At 36.5% G+C, this 16,004-nt stretch overlaps 1 protein-coding gene across 3 annotated transcripts in view; it reads left to right on the top strand.

Moving 5' to 3' along the window:
- The window catches only part of RUNX1T1 (RUNX1 partner transcriptional co-repressor 1), a 137,428-nt gene that overhangs the window by 21,413 nt on the left and 100,011 nt on the right, over positions 1 to 16,004 (top strand). For 2 of the 3 annotated variants that reach the window (XM_060127707.1, XM_060127708.1), the window contains exon 2: positions 3,927 to 4,099. The exons of the other annotated variant lie outside the window; for it this stretch is intronic. In XM_060127707.1, the coding sequence (XP_059983690.1) occupies positions 4,012 to 4,099 (88 nt within the window). In that variant the 5' untranslated portion in view covers positions 3,927 to 4,011. The remainder of the gene's footprint in view (positions 1 to 3,926; positions 4,100 to 16,004) is intronic. 3 annotated transcript variants of the gene reach the window in all.

Below are 16,004 nucleotides of genomic sequence, written 5' to 3'. Positions count from 1 at the left end.
TTTAAAGAAGAATGATCGTGGGCCCCAGGAGTGGTCAGGGAAAGGTTTGTGAAGGTCACAGGGATTGAATTGGGCCTTTATAGCATTTCATTAGTATTCTTTTTAGGTGTCAAGTACAGTTTTGAGTATGGAGGATAGAGTAATTAGCAAAACAGACAAGACCCCTGTTCTCATAGATCTTACAGTTTAGGGGGGCATGCAATAGAGACATTTGTAAGATTATTCCCCATAGTGTTAAATGTAATGAAGACAATTAAAAAAACAATGTTGGAGAGAATGGTGGCGGGTGCTGCCGGTGGTGGTGAGACTTTATTTTGGATAGGAGGGAAGACTGTCTCTGAGGTTACACTTGAATGAAACCTGAGTGTTGAAAAGGAGCTGGCCATTAAGTGTGGAAGAGTTAATGGGCAAAGCCATAAAGATGAGGTGACGCATTCTATGGGAGTTTATCCATTGAAGAGCTGTACCCTGTAAGGGCATGGACGGAGCAGAGGCTGAAAGGTGTAGGTTAGTGCCAAATCATGGAGGATCTTGAATGTCAGAATAAGGCCAGAATAAGGACTGTTTGTTTCTACGCATATATTAGGGGATGAGTAGTTAGAAGAGAGAAGGAGAATCAGGATGAGTATATGCCATAGAAGCTTAAGGAAACTTGTGCAGCTGGGGCCTTGAAGTTTAGGGACACCCTAAATAACATAGTGTCCCAGTCACTTCCTGTTGGAAGTTGAATGTAGTCCTAAAGTGAGGCCTACATGGTGGTGCTCCGTTGACTGTTTCAAATCAGGGGGATTCAGAATTGTCCTACAAATAAGGTTGTGGAGGTCTTGACAAAGGTAAGCTACAACCCAGTGTCAGGGACTGTGCTTATTAAGGTAATGTTTTCTAAGTAAGGTATGATGTAACAGATTCCTTTTGTGGTAATTCCCCTTGGAACCAAAAACTAATTGTATTTTTATTAAAGTAAAGGGACATTCTTTACGTTACAAGATGTTTTTGTGAAAGGAAAAAGTTAAAGGTTTGATTCAGTTCATATTGGTAGATAAAAGAGGTGTGTTAAAGCCTCATTTTTGGAATAACTATCTTATTTACTAAAGGAAAAATTGCCCCAAATGTTGATATAATTCTGTAGAGAAATGTGTTTGGGCAGTGAAGGGATTCCTGGCAGTGACTGAGAAACACAGTAATGGGGAACTGCACTTGATCGCTTTTGAGGTTGATTCTGATGTGTGTAGTCTTTACATCCTATTAAAACTTTGAAAGATAAACTGATACAAGAAGGATTTGCCAAGGCCAGCAACTCTTCCTTTTAAAACCTTGGCTCAGTGTACACATTGAAGGGATGGGGGAGTAAGATAAAAGCATTATAAATACGAGGTTAACTGAATTCAAATAGAAGGTTCTCTCAAGTTATTGCATTCCTTAGAAAATAAATACATTACGCATATGGTTAAGATTGATCAAAAAAGTATTCAGTATGCCAGTGATTACATTCCCATCTGTGATTAAGGTTTTCTGTCTGCATCTGGTTTTCACATTATATTTCTGTAACAAAAATCCTTTATATAGCAGAGTTCACTTTCTGTATTTTCTATTAGCTGCAGCTTGAACTACTGCACAGATCGCAGATTTACACATGTGGTTTTCATTACTTCATACCATTGAGAAAAAGTAATATTTGTTTGGGAATGTCTGTTTTCCACAATTTCCATGGTAATACAACATGTTGAGCCTTTTTAATAACACTCTTGTAGAACTACAAATTGTTTTAGGCATTCTCCTCTTGGTAGAGTTTAGCTTTTAAACTGGTCTCAGTATATGTTCCCCTCATAATGAGGTCTTACAAATTTGAGGGCTTAGGATTGGAACAAAGCAATTATTAAAGATAGAGAAATTTTACTTTTGATTGCATGTGATACGGACTTCAGTGTGGAATAAGTATCACAAATAATCTGGATGTATATTTCATAGTGCTCATTACCATTACTCATTTTATCGTTATTTTATATCAGAAGATCATTTATTATGTTGGAGGTATGAAGAACAAACATAATACTCCAAAGTCATTATTTTGAAAAATCTAAACATTAACTCCTTGTTGTTTTTTGGTGAGTTATCCTATTGATTGTGATATAATGTTTCATATATAAAAATAGTTGAATGAGGAAAATCATCAGTGGGTAACTTGAGGTTTACATTGCGTATTACTTGAATGTGTATTTGTATGCCATGTTAACATTTAAGAATTTATAAACGTACATTTAAAATATTTTGTAATACTATCTTCCTGCCAACTTTTCTCCATTCACTTCAGTATACTCCGATTAAAATAGACACAAGTGAAGTTAAAAAGTGAAATAGTATATTCTATATTGGGAGATCATTTATAATTGAGAAATTTATCTTATAAAGGAAGTTTATCCACATGGTAATTTTATGTGCCTCAAAACTGAGATCCATTATACCATTTTTGATAATAAACCGAGACATTAGTCTTGTATTTAGCAGTCATGAGAAGGAAGAAAAAGACTAGACTCTAGGGGATTTGTATATACTTGGCCTCCTTCATTTGTTTAATGGAGATTATTAAATATGGCCCACACAGGTAGACTCTTTATCAGTCTCTCCGATGCCTTTTGTTGATGGTTGTTGAGGCACTAAATATTATCAAAAATCTTGATTGAATCTAAGAAAAGTATCCATTTTCTTCTTTTTCCCAATAATACTTATTTATCCTCTATTTACAAAATATATATTTTTTATCTCAGCGTAGAGACATTGGAAATTCCAGAATTGTGTAGAAAATTACCCATATTTCCATTTTCTGGAAATAATAATATTTGACATCTAGATGTATTTACTTCCAGTCTCCCCTCCTTGGCCCTGTTTAAGTTTTTCTGTTAAGAATGAGAAACATTGATTGCATGATAGCAGAGTCGTAATATGGTGTATAAAGGGCATTGCTTTTCTTTTTTTAAAATAGAAACTGCTTGTTTATATACGTCAGAGTATGTATATTCACCAATTTTAATTTCTAGGGAGTAGTTTGGTCTCTTAAAAAAACAGTAGCAACATCCTTAGTAATATTTTTTGAGACTGCTTTTATAAATCTATCCCTTTGCATTTATTGAGTTATTACTTTATGTGCATATGATTGTGCTAGATTTATGTTTCATAGATTATAAGAACTAAATAGTGATACTTGTTCTATTCATAATAGTGGTGGTAGTAGTAATAGTAGGTGTTTGGGAATGAATGAATGAATTCTAAACCTGCCAAATCTAGCAGGAAAAATGAGAATATTTGGATTGCTTTAGAAGAAAAAAAAGAAAGAAGTTTTATTTGGTAAAATGCTTCACTAATAATTGTTGTTACTAATAATTTCAAAGTGGTTGGTTGCATAAAGATTATTAGTTACCGTTAACACTTGTTTCAGATTATTTTAGCTAATGATGGCAATGTGTAAATTTCAGAACAGTGAAAACAATATTGACACCACTTTGTTTTGAAACACTATTTAACTTGCACTTAAAATTCCAAAAAATAAAATAAATAACACAGTGTCTCAAAGCATTTTCTAAAGAAACCATATCTGATAGATTATTTAATTTTTAAAAAATAAAACAGGTAAAATCTAACACATTGTTTTAAGGTATTGATGTATGTATATTTTAGACCCAACTTAAGGAAAGAGGAGTTGTGTCCAGCTTTGAGTCAGATGATTGGAGAATTAAGAACCCTATAGGACATGTCACTGCAGGAACTCTGAAAATATTTTCTGTTTTGGATTTTTCTAAAATTTAGAAGGGCTTGTATCTGTTTCTTAAACAAAACAAAACTGGCCTAGTATTAGCGTGTAAGTAGATGGGTGTGATACTTCAGACTGGTTGTGATATATGCGTTTTTTTTCCTTTTGTTGTTGTCAATAGAAAAGATTGATCTCTGGGCTGGTGAACATAATATCTGTCCCAGTCAGAAAAGGAGAGAGGAAATTAGCAGAGCGATTGGTGGAGAATGATATCTGTCAAAAGAAACACTTGGAGAGCACTGAGTTTAGTAATAGGTGACTGCCGGAAAAAAGGGAACTTTGAATATTGTCAAGGTAAGGAACAGACAAATATTTTGACTTTGCAATTTACTTACATGCCAAAAATCAATCTATTATTTTCTTCCTAATAAATTATACTTGTGAAGATTTTTCTTTTCTTTTCCTTACTTCTTCTTCTAGTGCCTGTTGATAACGAATTTGTATTATATATTTAAAAAATTTGTCTTTGAAATCTTTGGATGTGGGATTGGGTGGTGATCAGTCAGCCTGGCTGTGGGAGCCCTTGTTTGATAGCTTTGGGTCTGAAGATAGCAAATGATCAAGTACCAATTTTTTTTTTTAACCCCTTTTCTTGTTGCTGTGCTTCTTGCCATGTTTCATAATACATCTGTTATAAGCTGAGCAATACTTGGAGTTAAAGAGTAAAAGCTATGTCATGATTTCTGTGTTTACTGCAACTAGAGATGGTATTTTCTGAAGCAGTTTGTTGACTAAAGAGGGAAAAAAGTGTTTTTCCGTTTATTATTTCTTCTGTTTGATTTGGATATTTTTTAAACTTGTAGGTGAATATCATTTCCTAAGCAGAATTCATGTCCATAGGCACGTTTAAAAATAAAAAGGTCTAACTTTAGGAAAACAGCAAAATGTACACTGTTTCCCATTTGGCAAGTGACTTCTTAAAGTCTGCAACATTTAAAAATTAAGGAGAGCCCTGCATTATGGGTTCCAGAGAGTTGATGCCTCCTGCAGCCAGCTCTGTTTCAGTTTTAGTGGACTTGTGCAGAAGCACAGATGAATAAAGATAAATTGTGCTAAGAAAGAATTGAGAGTTAACACAAACGTTGTGTGATACAGGTTGGCACTCTTAGTGATTAGGTGGGGATTTTTGAAGTTCTGTGACTGCCTGCCTGCCTACATGGAAAAGGTAGTAGCAAAATATTTACCCTTCATGGCCATTGTTCTGGAAACATAGCTGCTGGTGTCCCCCCACCCAACATAACTTCTACTCTTGCAGTTCCTACAAAGGCTTATTGGCTTTTTCTTAAAGTTCCCAAGAAGGTGTTGGCAAATGAGGGTGTTTTGTTTTTGTTTTTGAAAGACCAGAGAAAATGAAATGATTCCCTGTATAATTATAGGCTCCTTTGAGATAGCCTAAGTCATGATTTGGTTTCTGTCTGTATTTCTCTTCCTTTCATTCCTCCATCTTCATAATATGATGTTCTTCTACTGTAATTAGTGAGAGACATAAATTTGAGAGAGAAGACGAGGAATTCAAAAATTTATTAAGTAATTGAGACATCTCTCACCTCTGCTTCTGTCTTTGTACCTGTGTACTATTGATAATAAAAATAAATTTTTTGAGAACTCAAATCTTGGTTGATTAGATTTCTCACGTCCAGCATAGGAAAAAAGTTGTTAATATCTTAAAGGAAACAAACATAATAATAACAACAACAACCCTTGCTTTAGAATTGCTTTCTCTTCATCTTCCATCTGAAGAAAGCACTTTGTTTCAAAGAGGGTATAATTCTCTGCTTTCTGCCTTACGTATCTCTGTGGGGGCGGGGGGAGTGACAGTATGATAAAAATATATAAGGTGCAGATTGCAAATTGAAAAGAATATTGGATTTTTAAAACTTGAGCATATATTGCAGATACATAGTGTCATCGTCTTTACCCACCCCTATCCCATTACAACAGTATTCTCTCCTGGTCATGTGGCATATCTCTGTGGGCTGCTGACACAGAGGACCATTGCAGCATGGAAGATCCATATTGAGAGCAAAAATGCATGGCAAAGATACATTTTAAAACAAGTTTAATGCACATTATTTGTTATAATATGCAAATACCGATCCTGAGTATCATGTATCAAAAACACCATGTTGAGTTTCTTCTCTCTCTCGCTTTCTTGTGTGTGTGGGTGTACATACTTAAAAAATGATGTGTGTGCGCACACACGTATATATACATATATATGTACATGTATGTATATAATTGTGTGTGTTGGCCTATTTTATAACTGTTGAGTTTTCTTTATGATTCATGTGGCATTGAAAAATTTACTCCTAGTTTTTTCTTTTTTGTGATGGTAGTGGGTGTATATAGATATGGGGTTTAGACTCAGGTTGAGCCAAAAAGTAGAGAAAAACAGAAATCACATACTTTAAATTTACAAGCATGGAGTCCATTGGATTCTTGGGGATATAATTTGGAAGCAGAAAAAGCAAAGAACTATATGAAATTGAGCAGTTGTGTCAGTAAGAGACAGTGACCTGAGGTGGTGCCAGAGAGTCTGGTCCCTGTGATGAGTCTGAAGCAAGGCAGGGGTCACCAGGAGACAAGCCTGTCTCTTTTGGGTGGCCAGGGGAGAAATGATGCCTTAGGGACAGTCACCAGCTTAGCTGGAAGCTGATAAAGGCAAAACGCTGCTATGTTTCCTCCCAGTATTTTAAAGCATATCCAAAATATGCACAATGTTCACTTTTCTAGAATTCTGTTATGTGTGTCTTTGTGAGGAGTGAGTGGATTTGGGACAGTTAGGAGTGGTATCCAGCTTGAGGAGCTTGCTCTTAAAAGCCATTAAGGAAAATACTAAGAAGGGTCCAATATTTGTCATATAAAAAAGTTAATTGGCCATCTAAAAGCTGCAAGGACATTAGCAGGGTAGCAGTTATGATAGAGGAAACTTGTTGCAAAGTGGTATGTATTTATGTTTGAATCATGGGATGGGATATTTATGTAGTACCAATTTTTAGATATTGTATTATGAGATATTTAAAAATAAAAACATTTAATTTAGATGATGCTGTGCACCTTCAAATATTGGTATCTTTATTAGGAAAAGAAGAAAGTTATTTTCTTAAGCAAAACTGCTGGGTTTTGAGAGCGTTTGCCTATATTTTTAGTCTTTCTTGGTCATGTTTGAGGGGTCTGATAGTATTAATGGGCTTTACCCCACACGGAGCTTTGAGCTTATTGTAGCACTGCACACTGATCCCAGGTCAGTGTGATGCGTGAAATCAATTTATTTGAATCTCTTTGCCTCTATAGGAATTTGGCAGCATGCCAGTTGTTTTCATTTAATGTTCTTTGTGTTGAACACAGACAAGCAGGCATGCTTTTGTATTCATCTTTCTTTTGGTCTCTGTCTCTTTCAGCCAATATTTTACTCTATGGATTTCGAGATGAAGGAAGAATATATTATTTATATGATTCTAATCATTACTTAATGTGTGTGTGTGCTACTTTCTTATCTTTTAAGGGATTTTTAAAAATATTCCTGAGTTTTAAGGGTGACTTTCTTTGTAGAGAAGAAATAGTTTTTTAAAAATAACATTTTTGATGAAACATAATAAACCAGATCATAGGTGGTATTTACTTACCATCATGCTCATTATCAAAACTGAAAATAACAATATTAATTACACTATACAACAGATGTTTAATTTAGGAACTGGATTATCAAAATCACTTCTTGGGGAGCTTTTTGAATGTAAAGATTCATACTTTAATCAAGCACACGCTAAAGAAAAAAATATTATCTGGGTATTATTATCTTTGAATAATCCGTGTTGATTAAGATGCCAGTGTTTTACATAGATTTGTTGTTATATGTGATTTTTTTACAAAATTCCTGCCATTAGGGAAATTTTTTGCTCTTAAAATTTGGAGGGTCATGACAGGGAACAGCACAGAGGTTTTTACGACAAATAGACCTTTCTGTGGATGTTTTTGTAGGGAGGATTTGTTTCTGGGTCAGCTTTAGGAAAAGGTGGAGAAGGAAACGAGAGAGAGTGAGAGGAGAATGCTCTGTTGATGCTCCGGGCAGTTCTTGCGGAAGTTGATATGCAGAACCAGGGAGCCACGGCTTCGGGGTCAGGCTCATACCCAGCAGCCCTGCTTCCTTGTTTAATTACCTGAAGAGCAAAACAGTCAGCCTGAGAGTGTGTGAAAGCCCAGTATCTCTGCAGCCGCCTGGCGCTCTGACATCCTGCAAGGCCAGCCCTGTCTGTCCGCCAGCGTCAAGCTGGCTCCCGCCCTGGGTTCCTTTCTTTCTGGAGGCATTGTGTGGAAGAGGGTTTGGTCAGGAATTTGAGGTTCCTGCCAGTGCTGTGTCCCTGCTCTTTCTTTCTGGACTACGGTGACAGACATGCTTGATATATATATATATTTTTTTCTTAATGGGTTTAAAAATCTGTCTTTTTCATTTTACACCCTGGCCTTGCTATATGAAACAATATCTCTATCAACAGCAACAGACATTAACCAGTGCAGGACTGGCCTCAGTTAATGGGTTCTCATTTTCCTAATTCCTGTTATTTAGTGTCCTTCGTGTGTTGCCTTTTTAGGTCAGATTCACTGGTAGTTTGGTGTGGTACTAGCAATTAAGGTTGTTTTTTTGTGAGGCAGTTTTGGAATCTTAATCTGTCCATGAAAACAGAAAAGTCCATGTTTAAACAAAGGTGATAGAACCTTTAAGGTTGGATTTTTTCCTTTCCCTGGAATTTAAATATGGATGTGGACATTTGCTGTGGGAAGGGCCATACCCTTTGAAGAAGCTGAGGGTGGTGAGAAATATTATTTGGAATGTGTGGCCAATTTGACAGTAGTATAGGGTACTCTGAGGAATGCTTGGAGATGGAGCCATTTGGGAGATCCCCAGAGTATAACAAGATGTTATGTTGCCAAGAGGAAATCCAGCAGGTTCTTTATGCACAGGGTGGGCTGGTGAAATGTCTGCACTGTGGGTGGGGGAGCAAAGGTGGTGGTGGTGGGGTTTCCTGCAGAGGGAAGGGAAAGTGTGACTACATGTGCAGTGATTTGGTTTTTCCAGCTACTTCATTAGGATTCTGTCATGCAGACTTCAGGGCATTTACCCTTTAGATGCACATATGTGCATCCCATTAATGTTAATAGGAGTTGCCGTCAAGTAAAGAGAGCAGCAGTGTGTACCTGTGTTCTGTATGAGCACAGCTCCAGGGGATTGATTCCATTCTTTGCAAAGAATAAAGGAATTGGACTTTGCAGGGAGGAGTTTGGTAGGAATTATTCTAAAAACTTATTTTTCATATTATATTTATGGAAGCGATGTCAATATTTTATGTGTTTGTATACCACTCCAGTGAATAGTATATAACCATTTAAATAATTGGATTAGCCTCGTTCATCTTGGGATGGAGCTGGCATCTCCATGATCTATTTATACGCTAGCGTAAGTAGTAGTATGTGGATCCTTAGGCACGTGCATGTTTATTTATGTATCAGCCTGCTGCATTTCTTTGAGTATTATTCCTCTTTCAACATCAGTATAAATATGAGAAAAGAAAACAGGTAAATATATTTTAAGCCACAGTCAGCATTCCTAACTGGTGTCCTCCTCCACTGACAGACTCCAGGTACACCCCTTTCAAGCTCCAGGTTTTTGGTAGTTCTATCCAGCTGGAGCTTTCTTAAATGCAAGTAACATTACTGCCAGTTGTAGCATTAAGCCTTAGCAGCAGGGAGTGTATAACGTGAGAAAAACTTGGAGGACTTTGAAAAGTGAATGGGGAGAGTTGTGGCTTGCAGGTGGTGGCACCAGGAACTAAGGAACAAACTATGAACAAGAAAATGGGGTTGTTGCCTTGCACTGAGTGTGCTCAGTAAGTGGATTGAAATGGCAAGAAAAAAGCAGATCTGTGGGACAAGAGAAAGGGAGGAAGTGAATTACTCTAGAAGAGAGAAGGGAAGAAGCCAAAATCTATTAGTAGCTGTGGACCTGTGTCAATTTACCAACAGGAATCAAAACAGAACATTTTGATATAACAGATAAAAAAGTCACAGTATTCCAAAATTTTAGTAAGATTCTGGTATCTACAATTAAGAATAACTTTAATGAGAAGTGAGAGTGAGAATTGAAATTTCCATACAGAGTAAGAATTAGGTTGAGATTTTTAGGTTTTAATCACTGTTCAGTGTATTTCAGAATATACAGCATTGCATTCTAGTCTGCCTGGTCTTGTGGGGGTGGTGAAGGGAGGAGGAGCGGGGTACATGATGAAATCCAGGAGGGTCGGAGTGAAACGTTAATTTAAAAATTTACATTGTTATAAAAGCAAATATACTGCGCTGGGTATTATTTGAACAAATAAAGCAGTTTTGGAATGAAAACTTATAATGGAATCCATAATACCTAGGTTTGAATTTGTTTATAAATGTGGCAAATTAGTATGTGTGGATGGATTTTGCTAATTTGCAATGTGGAGAGATAGAAGTGGAGAGTTTGTTAGAGATAAAAGTCCTGTGAAAAAAGAATATGATGAAAAAATTCTGGGATTTTTTTTGTTTGTTTGTTTGTTTTATCGCTGTGTGTTTGCTCCACCTGGTGGATTTTGTTGAAAGTGTTTTAATCCATGTTAATGAAAAGACTGCCCTGCACACAATTTACAGTAAGATGAATCTTTTATTTTTGTTGCTGTGAAAAATAGTTTAATTCCTATCAAGGTCAAAACATTTATGTCTTTTGTTCAGTATTTTCATTGCATTGAAAGTAATATTTATTGTTTCTTCTGGCTCAGAAATGTAATACATGCTCACTTCAGAAGATTTGGAAAATAGAGAAAAATTAAAAGAGGAAAATAAACATGATTTATAATTTCATCACCCAGAATCATTGCATTATTTTTAAGAATAGATGTTATCAGAAGAGGACCACTTTTGCATTTACATTTATTTAAAGATATGTGGAATGTTAAATACTATGCCAAAGTGTGATTGATGATGATTATTATAATTATTTTTGGGCACATGCTGCCTTTAAAATTCCCAGTCTCTAAAAAAAAAAATCAGTGTTTTGCAGGAACTGCATTTGCTAAGCTACATGTCTACAGAAGGCAAAGGTAGTAGAGACTAAAGGTACCTCATGCATTCATAGGGCTGTTCATACGGGTGACGAGATCTGTTGTTCGCTGGACTTACACAGATTGCTTTCTTTAGAAATCTTAAGGAGTCAGTTGTGCTTTGATCATCTTATTGTTTTCCTTAGGTTATTCTTTTTTTCTCCTTTAGACTCTAAAAGCTCTGTAACAGAAGGTGAAGTTTTGAAAACAGTGTCTCCATATGCAAGGGATTTGGAGACCTTTTTATTGTCTTTAAAATTGTCATTCACAGTCCTCATTAGCATTTATTGTTGCAAGCATACAGGCAGAAAATGTGAAATTGGTATGTCATGAATAGCCCCACAGAGCTCTCGAGCCCTCCGAGTTTGCCTGCATGTGGTGTGGGCTGGGCTTTGAGGGAAAGCTGTCCAGATGGCTGCCTGCACAGGGCAGAGCTGCAGGTTTTTGTCTCTGGTGCTGGGAGGAGGGTAAGTTCATCGGAGCATACGCCATCACCCTTGCTTTTTAACAAAACTAACTTGCCGTTAGTTAGGATGGGGAGGTGGTGACATTGAAACAAAGGTTTTCCATAGAGTGTTACAGTCCTTGTCAAATGGGTAAGAGATGAGTATAGAGTGTCTTCTACATTATCTGAGTGATTTTTGTAGCTATAAAACATAGGAGGAAACTAAATGGCAACTTATTTGCAGATTTTACATGCAAGTGTATACTTTTTAAGATTGATTGTTTTTATGGGAATATGCTTTTGTATGAAGAGACAGTTGGTATAGCTAGTATACAGCCTTGTGGATTACTAAGGAAGTGTTTTACTTTAAAATTTTTAAAAATAATTTAACCCTTTCCTGGTGCCTATGGATTAATCTACATTTAATGATATTAGTAGGTTTGAAGTTTGCATTTAACATTCAGACAATGCAAGTGTTAAATCTGTTAACATTTCAGAATTTTTTTGAATATTAGGTACTGAAAATCAAAAGTCGGTGGTGGAAAAGAACTGCAATATATTGTGATATTTTAAAGGCCTTGGCACTGTTAGAAACAATTCATAATAATTACAAATACAGATTTTGTTTTTGCACGTGATAGTTCATCTTAAACAGATTTCATTTTGTAGAAATATACATACATGCTCCCTATATACTTAAATGTAATAATATACATCTTTTCATTCATATGTAGAGAACATTATACTTCAACCAGAGTTAAGAATCAAATACAGTGCCTAAAAAGTTTTTGGAATGATATAACTAACATTTTATTCTGAAGGTGGAAAAAAAAATATCATAGAGACTTTTGGGCTTATCAGCTTAGGTAATCATTATTATTTAAAAGTTTGTTGTGATTGGCATCTTCAAATTACAGTTTAGAGCACATTATTAACTCACTTTAACTGATTGGAGAAACAAAAATCAAAGCGACCTGAGTCCTTTGGTTTGACATGTCACAGGTGAAGGGAAAGGGTCATGACTTCTAGTTCTTGACCTGCCACTTGCCCTGGTAGATTTGGATTTCTCGACAGACCATATAGCATGTTCTCCATGGGACACTGTTTTGTATGGTGCTTTGTCATCTAGTTGCAAATGATCCGAGCAGCGAAGCTTTTCTGCTGCTGTGATGTCTGGTATAATCACCTATTAAGATAAGCTTCCTCTATCCAGCATGTTTTCTTTGACTTGATTCCATCTTATTGCTAGCACTTAGGCTCTCTTGGATAGCCCTAAATAACCCTTTGACCCCGTGATGTTTATACACCCTTCAAATTCTTAAGATGGCAATGATGTCTCCTGTTCTTTTGTCATTTAAGCAAAGCTCTTGTGAGCTCTTCTGTGGGCTGGCTGAAAGTTGTGGAGACAAAAATACTTGCCAGTCATTTCCCCCAAAGGAAATATTTGAGGGAAATAGCATGAATGTGTCCAGTTGTTTACAACAGACTTTTATATAAAGGAGGTTAAAATGACAGATATTCTCTTACCTTTATAAAATACTTTAATGAACTTTTTAACTTAATTATTTTCTATCCCACTCATTTCTTTCTGGTTGGCTGCATCTTATGTTGTAGCCTAACTAAAACATAAACCGTTTGTTTTTCTTGCAGACAAAGTATAATTGGATTTATCTTTGTCAGGAGACAATCTATTATGGCTTTTATTTAATACAGTTTCAGATGTCTTTCAGTGGCAGAAACAAATTAATGTACATTTTTATTAGGTGTTGTATCTATTTAATTGACTGTCAAAGTGATGAGAAGTTAGGAAATCATCCAAAAGAGAAGGTCCATCTTCCGTAGCCCAACAGCTCACACATTAGGTAGGTTTGCCCTGTCAGTGGGATGCCTTTAGAAAACACTAATAGCTTCCAGCTGGGTGGAAAATCAAAACCTTTGGGGTCTGACAAAACTAGCAGATTTGAATTTGAAAGCAGAGCTAATGCCTCCATTTTATTTTTTACCACTCGCCCATAAAACATTATTTTCCAATATGTCAGCCTCATTTGGTGGCCAGTGGTCTGAAATTGAAAGTGGAACAAGCAAGCGGAGAAATCTGGACATTAGTGAGTCCGCCCTTTCAAGCTGGTATGCCACTTTGTGGACAGGTCTCCCCTAAGAGCAGGGGGGTCTTAATGACCATTCATCAATGCTCGTTGGCTGATCATTGAGTGCCTTCTCATTCAGTTTATCAAGTCTTGCACATAAAAAGTCAGAATAAGCCTTATTCAGCTTTGTTAAAGGCAACTAGGAGTAAAATGCTCCATTTGAACCCATTTTGCCCTGTTTTTTCACTTTGTTAATGCGGCCCTGCTTAAATGAGTGCCTTTATTGGGTCGGTTAGAATATCTGAAACTATTAATTCTCTTGTATTGAATAGCTGGTGGCAGGCCAGAGCAGATGGGGTAGGAAGGTATTTGGTTGGGTGTATTGCTTTCAATTAGGATCAATGAGGTTTCAGCTCCTTTGAATTAACTCACTTAATACCTACTGTGTGAAGTCACAGTGTATCACAACAACCTGCTAGGAGCAAGTGGAAAGTTGAGAAGACCTGTGGAAAAGCTTTAACTCAAGCTCTTCCTTCACCAGTGCAGAGAGCTTTCATTAACTGCAATTTCAGTAGACTGCTAGTCCCTATTGGTAAGTCAGGTTTGAACAAAGGAAAAATCTGTACTATAGGGATGGTCTGTTTTGGAAACAAGTGGAAAATACCTTAGAGTAATACAATACCATAATGTCCTTCTAGTGAATGAGCTAAATATACTGTCAGAAATTTATGTATTATTTTGGGAGCTGGGCATTCAGTTGTTGACTAAATTTACTGATTTGGAAAGTGATGTTTTAGATGACTCCCTTTAAAAAAAAATCCCTTAAAAATGCTCTGTGTTCTTAATTAAAAGACATGCATTAACTGACATGGCTCTTCTAAGGAAGACACTTAATTGGTCAGCAATGTATTCTTTGTTATTGTTTAGAATATATTTTAATTTTTAGAAATATGTTTCCTAATGGTAATGCAGGTCGGTGTTTTATGCCAGGGAAAACTTCCACAATACATATTCTTTTTTCCCACTCACTTACATAAATGTATTCATCATGTTATTGATTGTCTATTTTTATTATACAATTTGAATGTTAGAGATCTTGGCTCCTTATACTCTTTTTTTTTTTTTTTTTTTAATTAAAGGGAAAGTTACCTCTGTCTAAGTAACTGTATAGAACTATAGAACTATGCATCCAGGCTTTCCTGTTCAGGGAGAACTGCCAAATGGGGTTGCTGCTTTGCTTGCCTCCATGGCTTAAAGGATAAGAGGAGGAAACTGGTTCCTGGAGAAAAATGCTGAACTAGTCTCAGGTGCACACACACTCAGGCCCTTTCTGCAATCAGATTTCTAGGTGAGAATCTCCAGGGATCCAGGTTTTGTTGATGTGGATCAATTTAAGGTGGCAATTACTGTAGTCAGATAACAGCTTAAAAAGCTTTTTTACACATAGAAAAGATACATAATCACACAGCATATGGAACTTCAATTTTCTGAGCTGTGGTTTAAGGACTTGCAGTGTACCGATATTAAAACCCAGTTTTAAAACCGGGTATCATCCAGTTTTCTTCAAGTGTATTGCATTTTTGTCCTATGATTTTCTATTTTAGAAGTGATTCACCATGCATATTGATGAAAGTTGGGTTTCCCACTGTGAAAATGTTCTCTTTCTAACATAGGTATAGTATTAAAAAGAAAATCAGTGGCATGCAGCATTGAGTGGCTTAAAAAAAAAATACTCTCTTTAAAAATGAAAATCTGCAGATTTAGGATGCTGGATTCCATAAAGGCCCTTATAGCAGGGCTTAATTGATTATCCACCCATGCCTGCTATAAAGCTTTCTGTCATAAGAATGTTTGAACTCGGTGCATAACTGTTCTGAAATCCATTACACAGAACCTCATTACAAGTGACATCTAACTAAGATGAACAAAAAGATTGGCCTCATAAATAGGGTGCAGTACACTATTAGTGACAGAACAGAGTAATCATTATGAATTATAGTCATTTTATAAGTTGTCTCTGACAGTGATGGATTTTTGAGGGGTTCACTAGATGAAGCAGCACTTCTTGGGCGCAGTATTTGAGGACTGTAAAAGTCCTTATTGATTGACACTGTTTACCAAAGATGATCTGTTCTTAGTTTGTGCAGGGTATGTGTGTACATGGGCACGCTTTGAAACAGGTTGCGTGCACTCTTGGGATAAGGTGTAGGAAGGGTGAGGAGGTAGAAGTCGAGAGTCACTGCCTCTATTTTCAGATGGGTTTTTATGGTTTCTTTGAGGCAGCAAGTAGAGGGAAAATCAATCTGATAAGGGCTAAAAGCATCTCGAAAGTGTAGAATAAGCACAGGATGATTTGGAAAACTGTGAAGGCAGAGCAAGAGTTAAGGGGGATGCTCCCGGCTGTCATATTCATGGAGCTTGTGGGCTGGTCAGAGGCTCCTAAGTGGAATTGTTTCTGTGTTGATACTGGATTGAACATACACTGGAAAGGTAAAGCCTGAGGGGGTCTGTCTCTTCATGTGTCGTGTTGTTAACCTCACAGAGAC

Source organism: Lagenorhynchus albirostris, chromosome 17 (genome assembly GCF_949774975.1).
Source record: "Lagenorhynchus albirostris chromosome 17, mLagAlb1.1, whole genome shotgun sequence".
In the NCBI taxonomy this organism is placed as follows: Eukaryota; Metazoa; Chordata; class Mammalia; order Artiodactyla; family Delphinidae; genus Lagenorhynchus; species Lagenorhynchus albirostris.
Note: the sequence above shows the minus strand (reverse complement) of the source record. Positions and strands in the feature narration are given on the sequence as shown.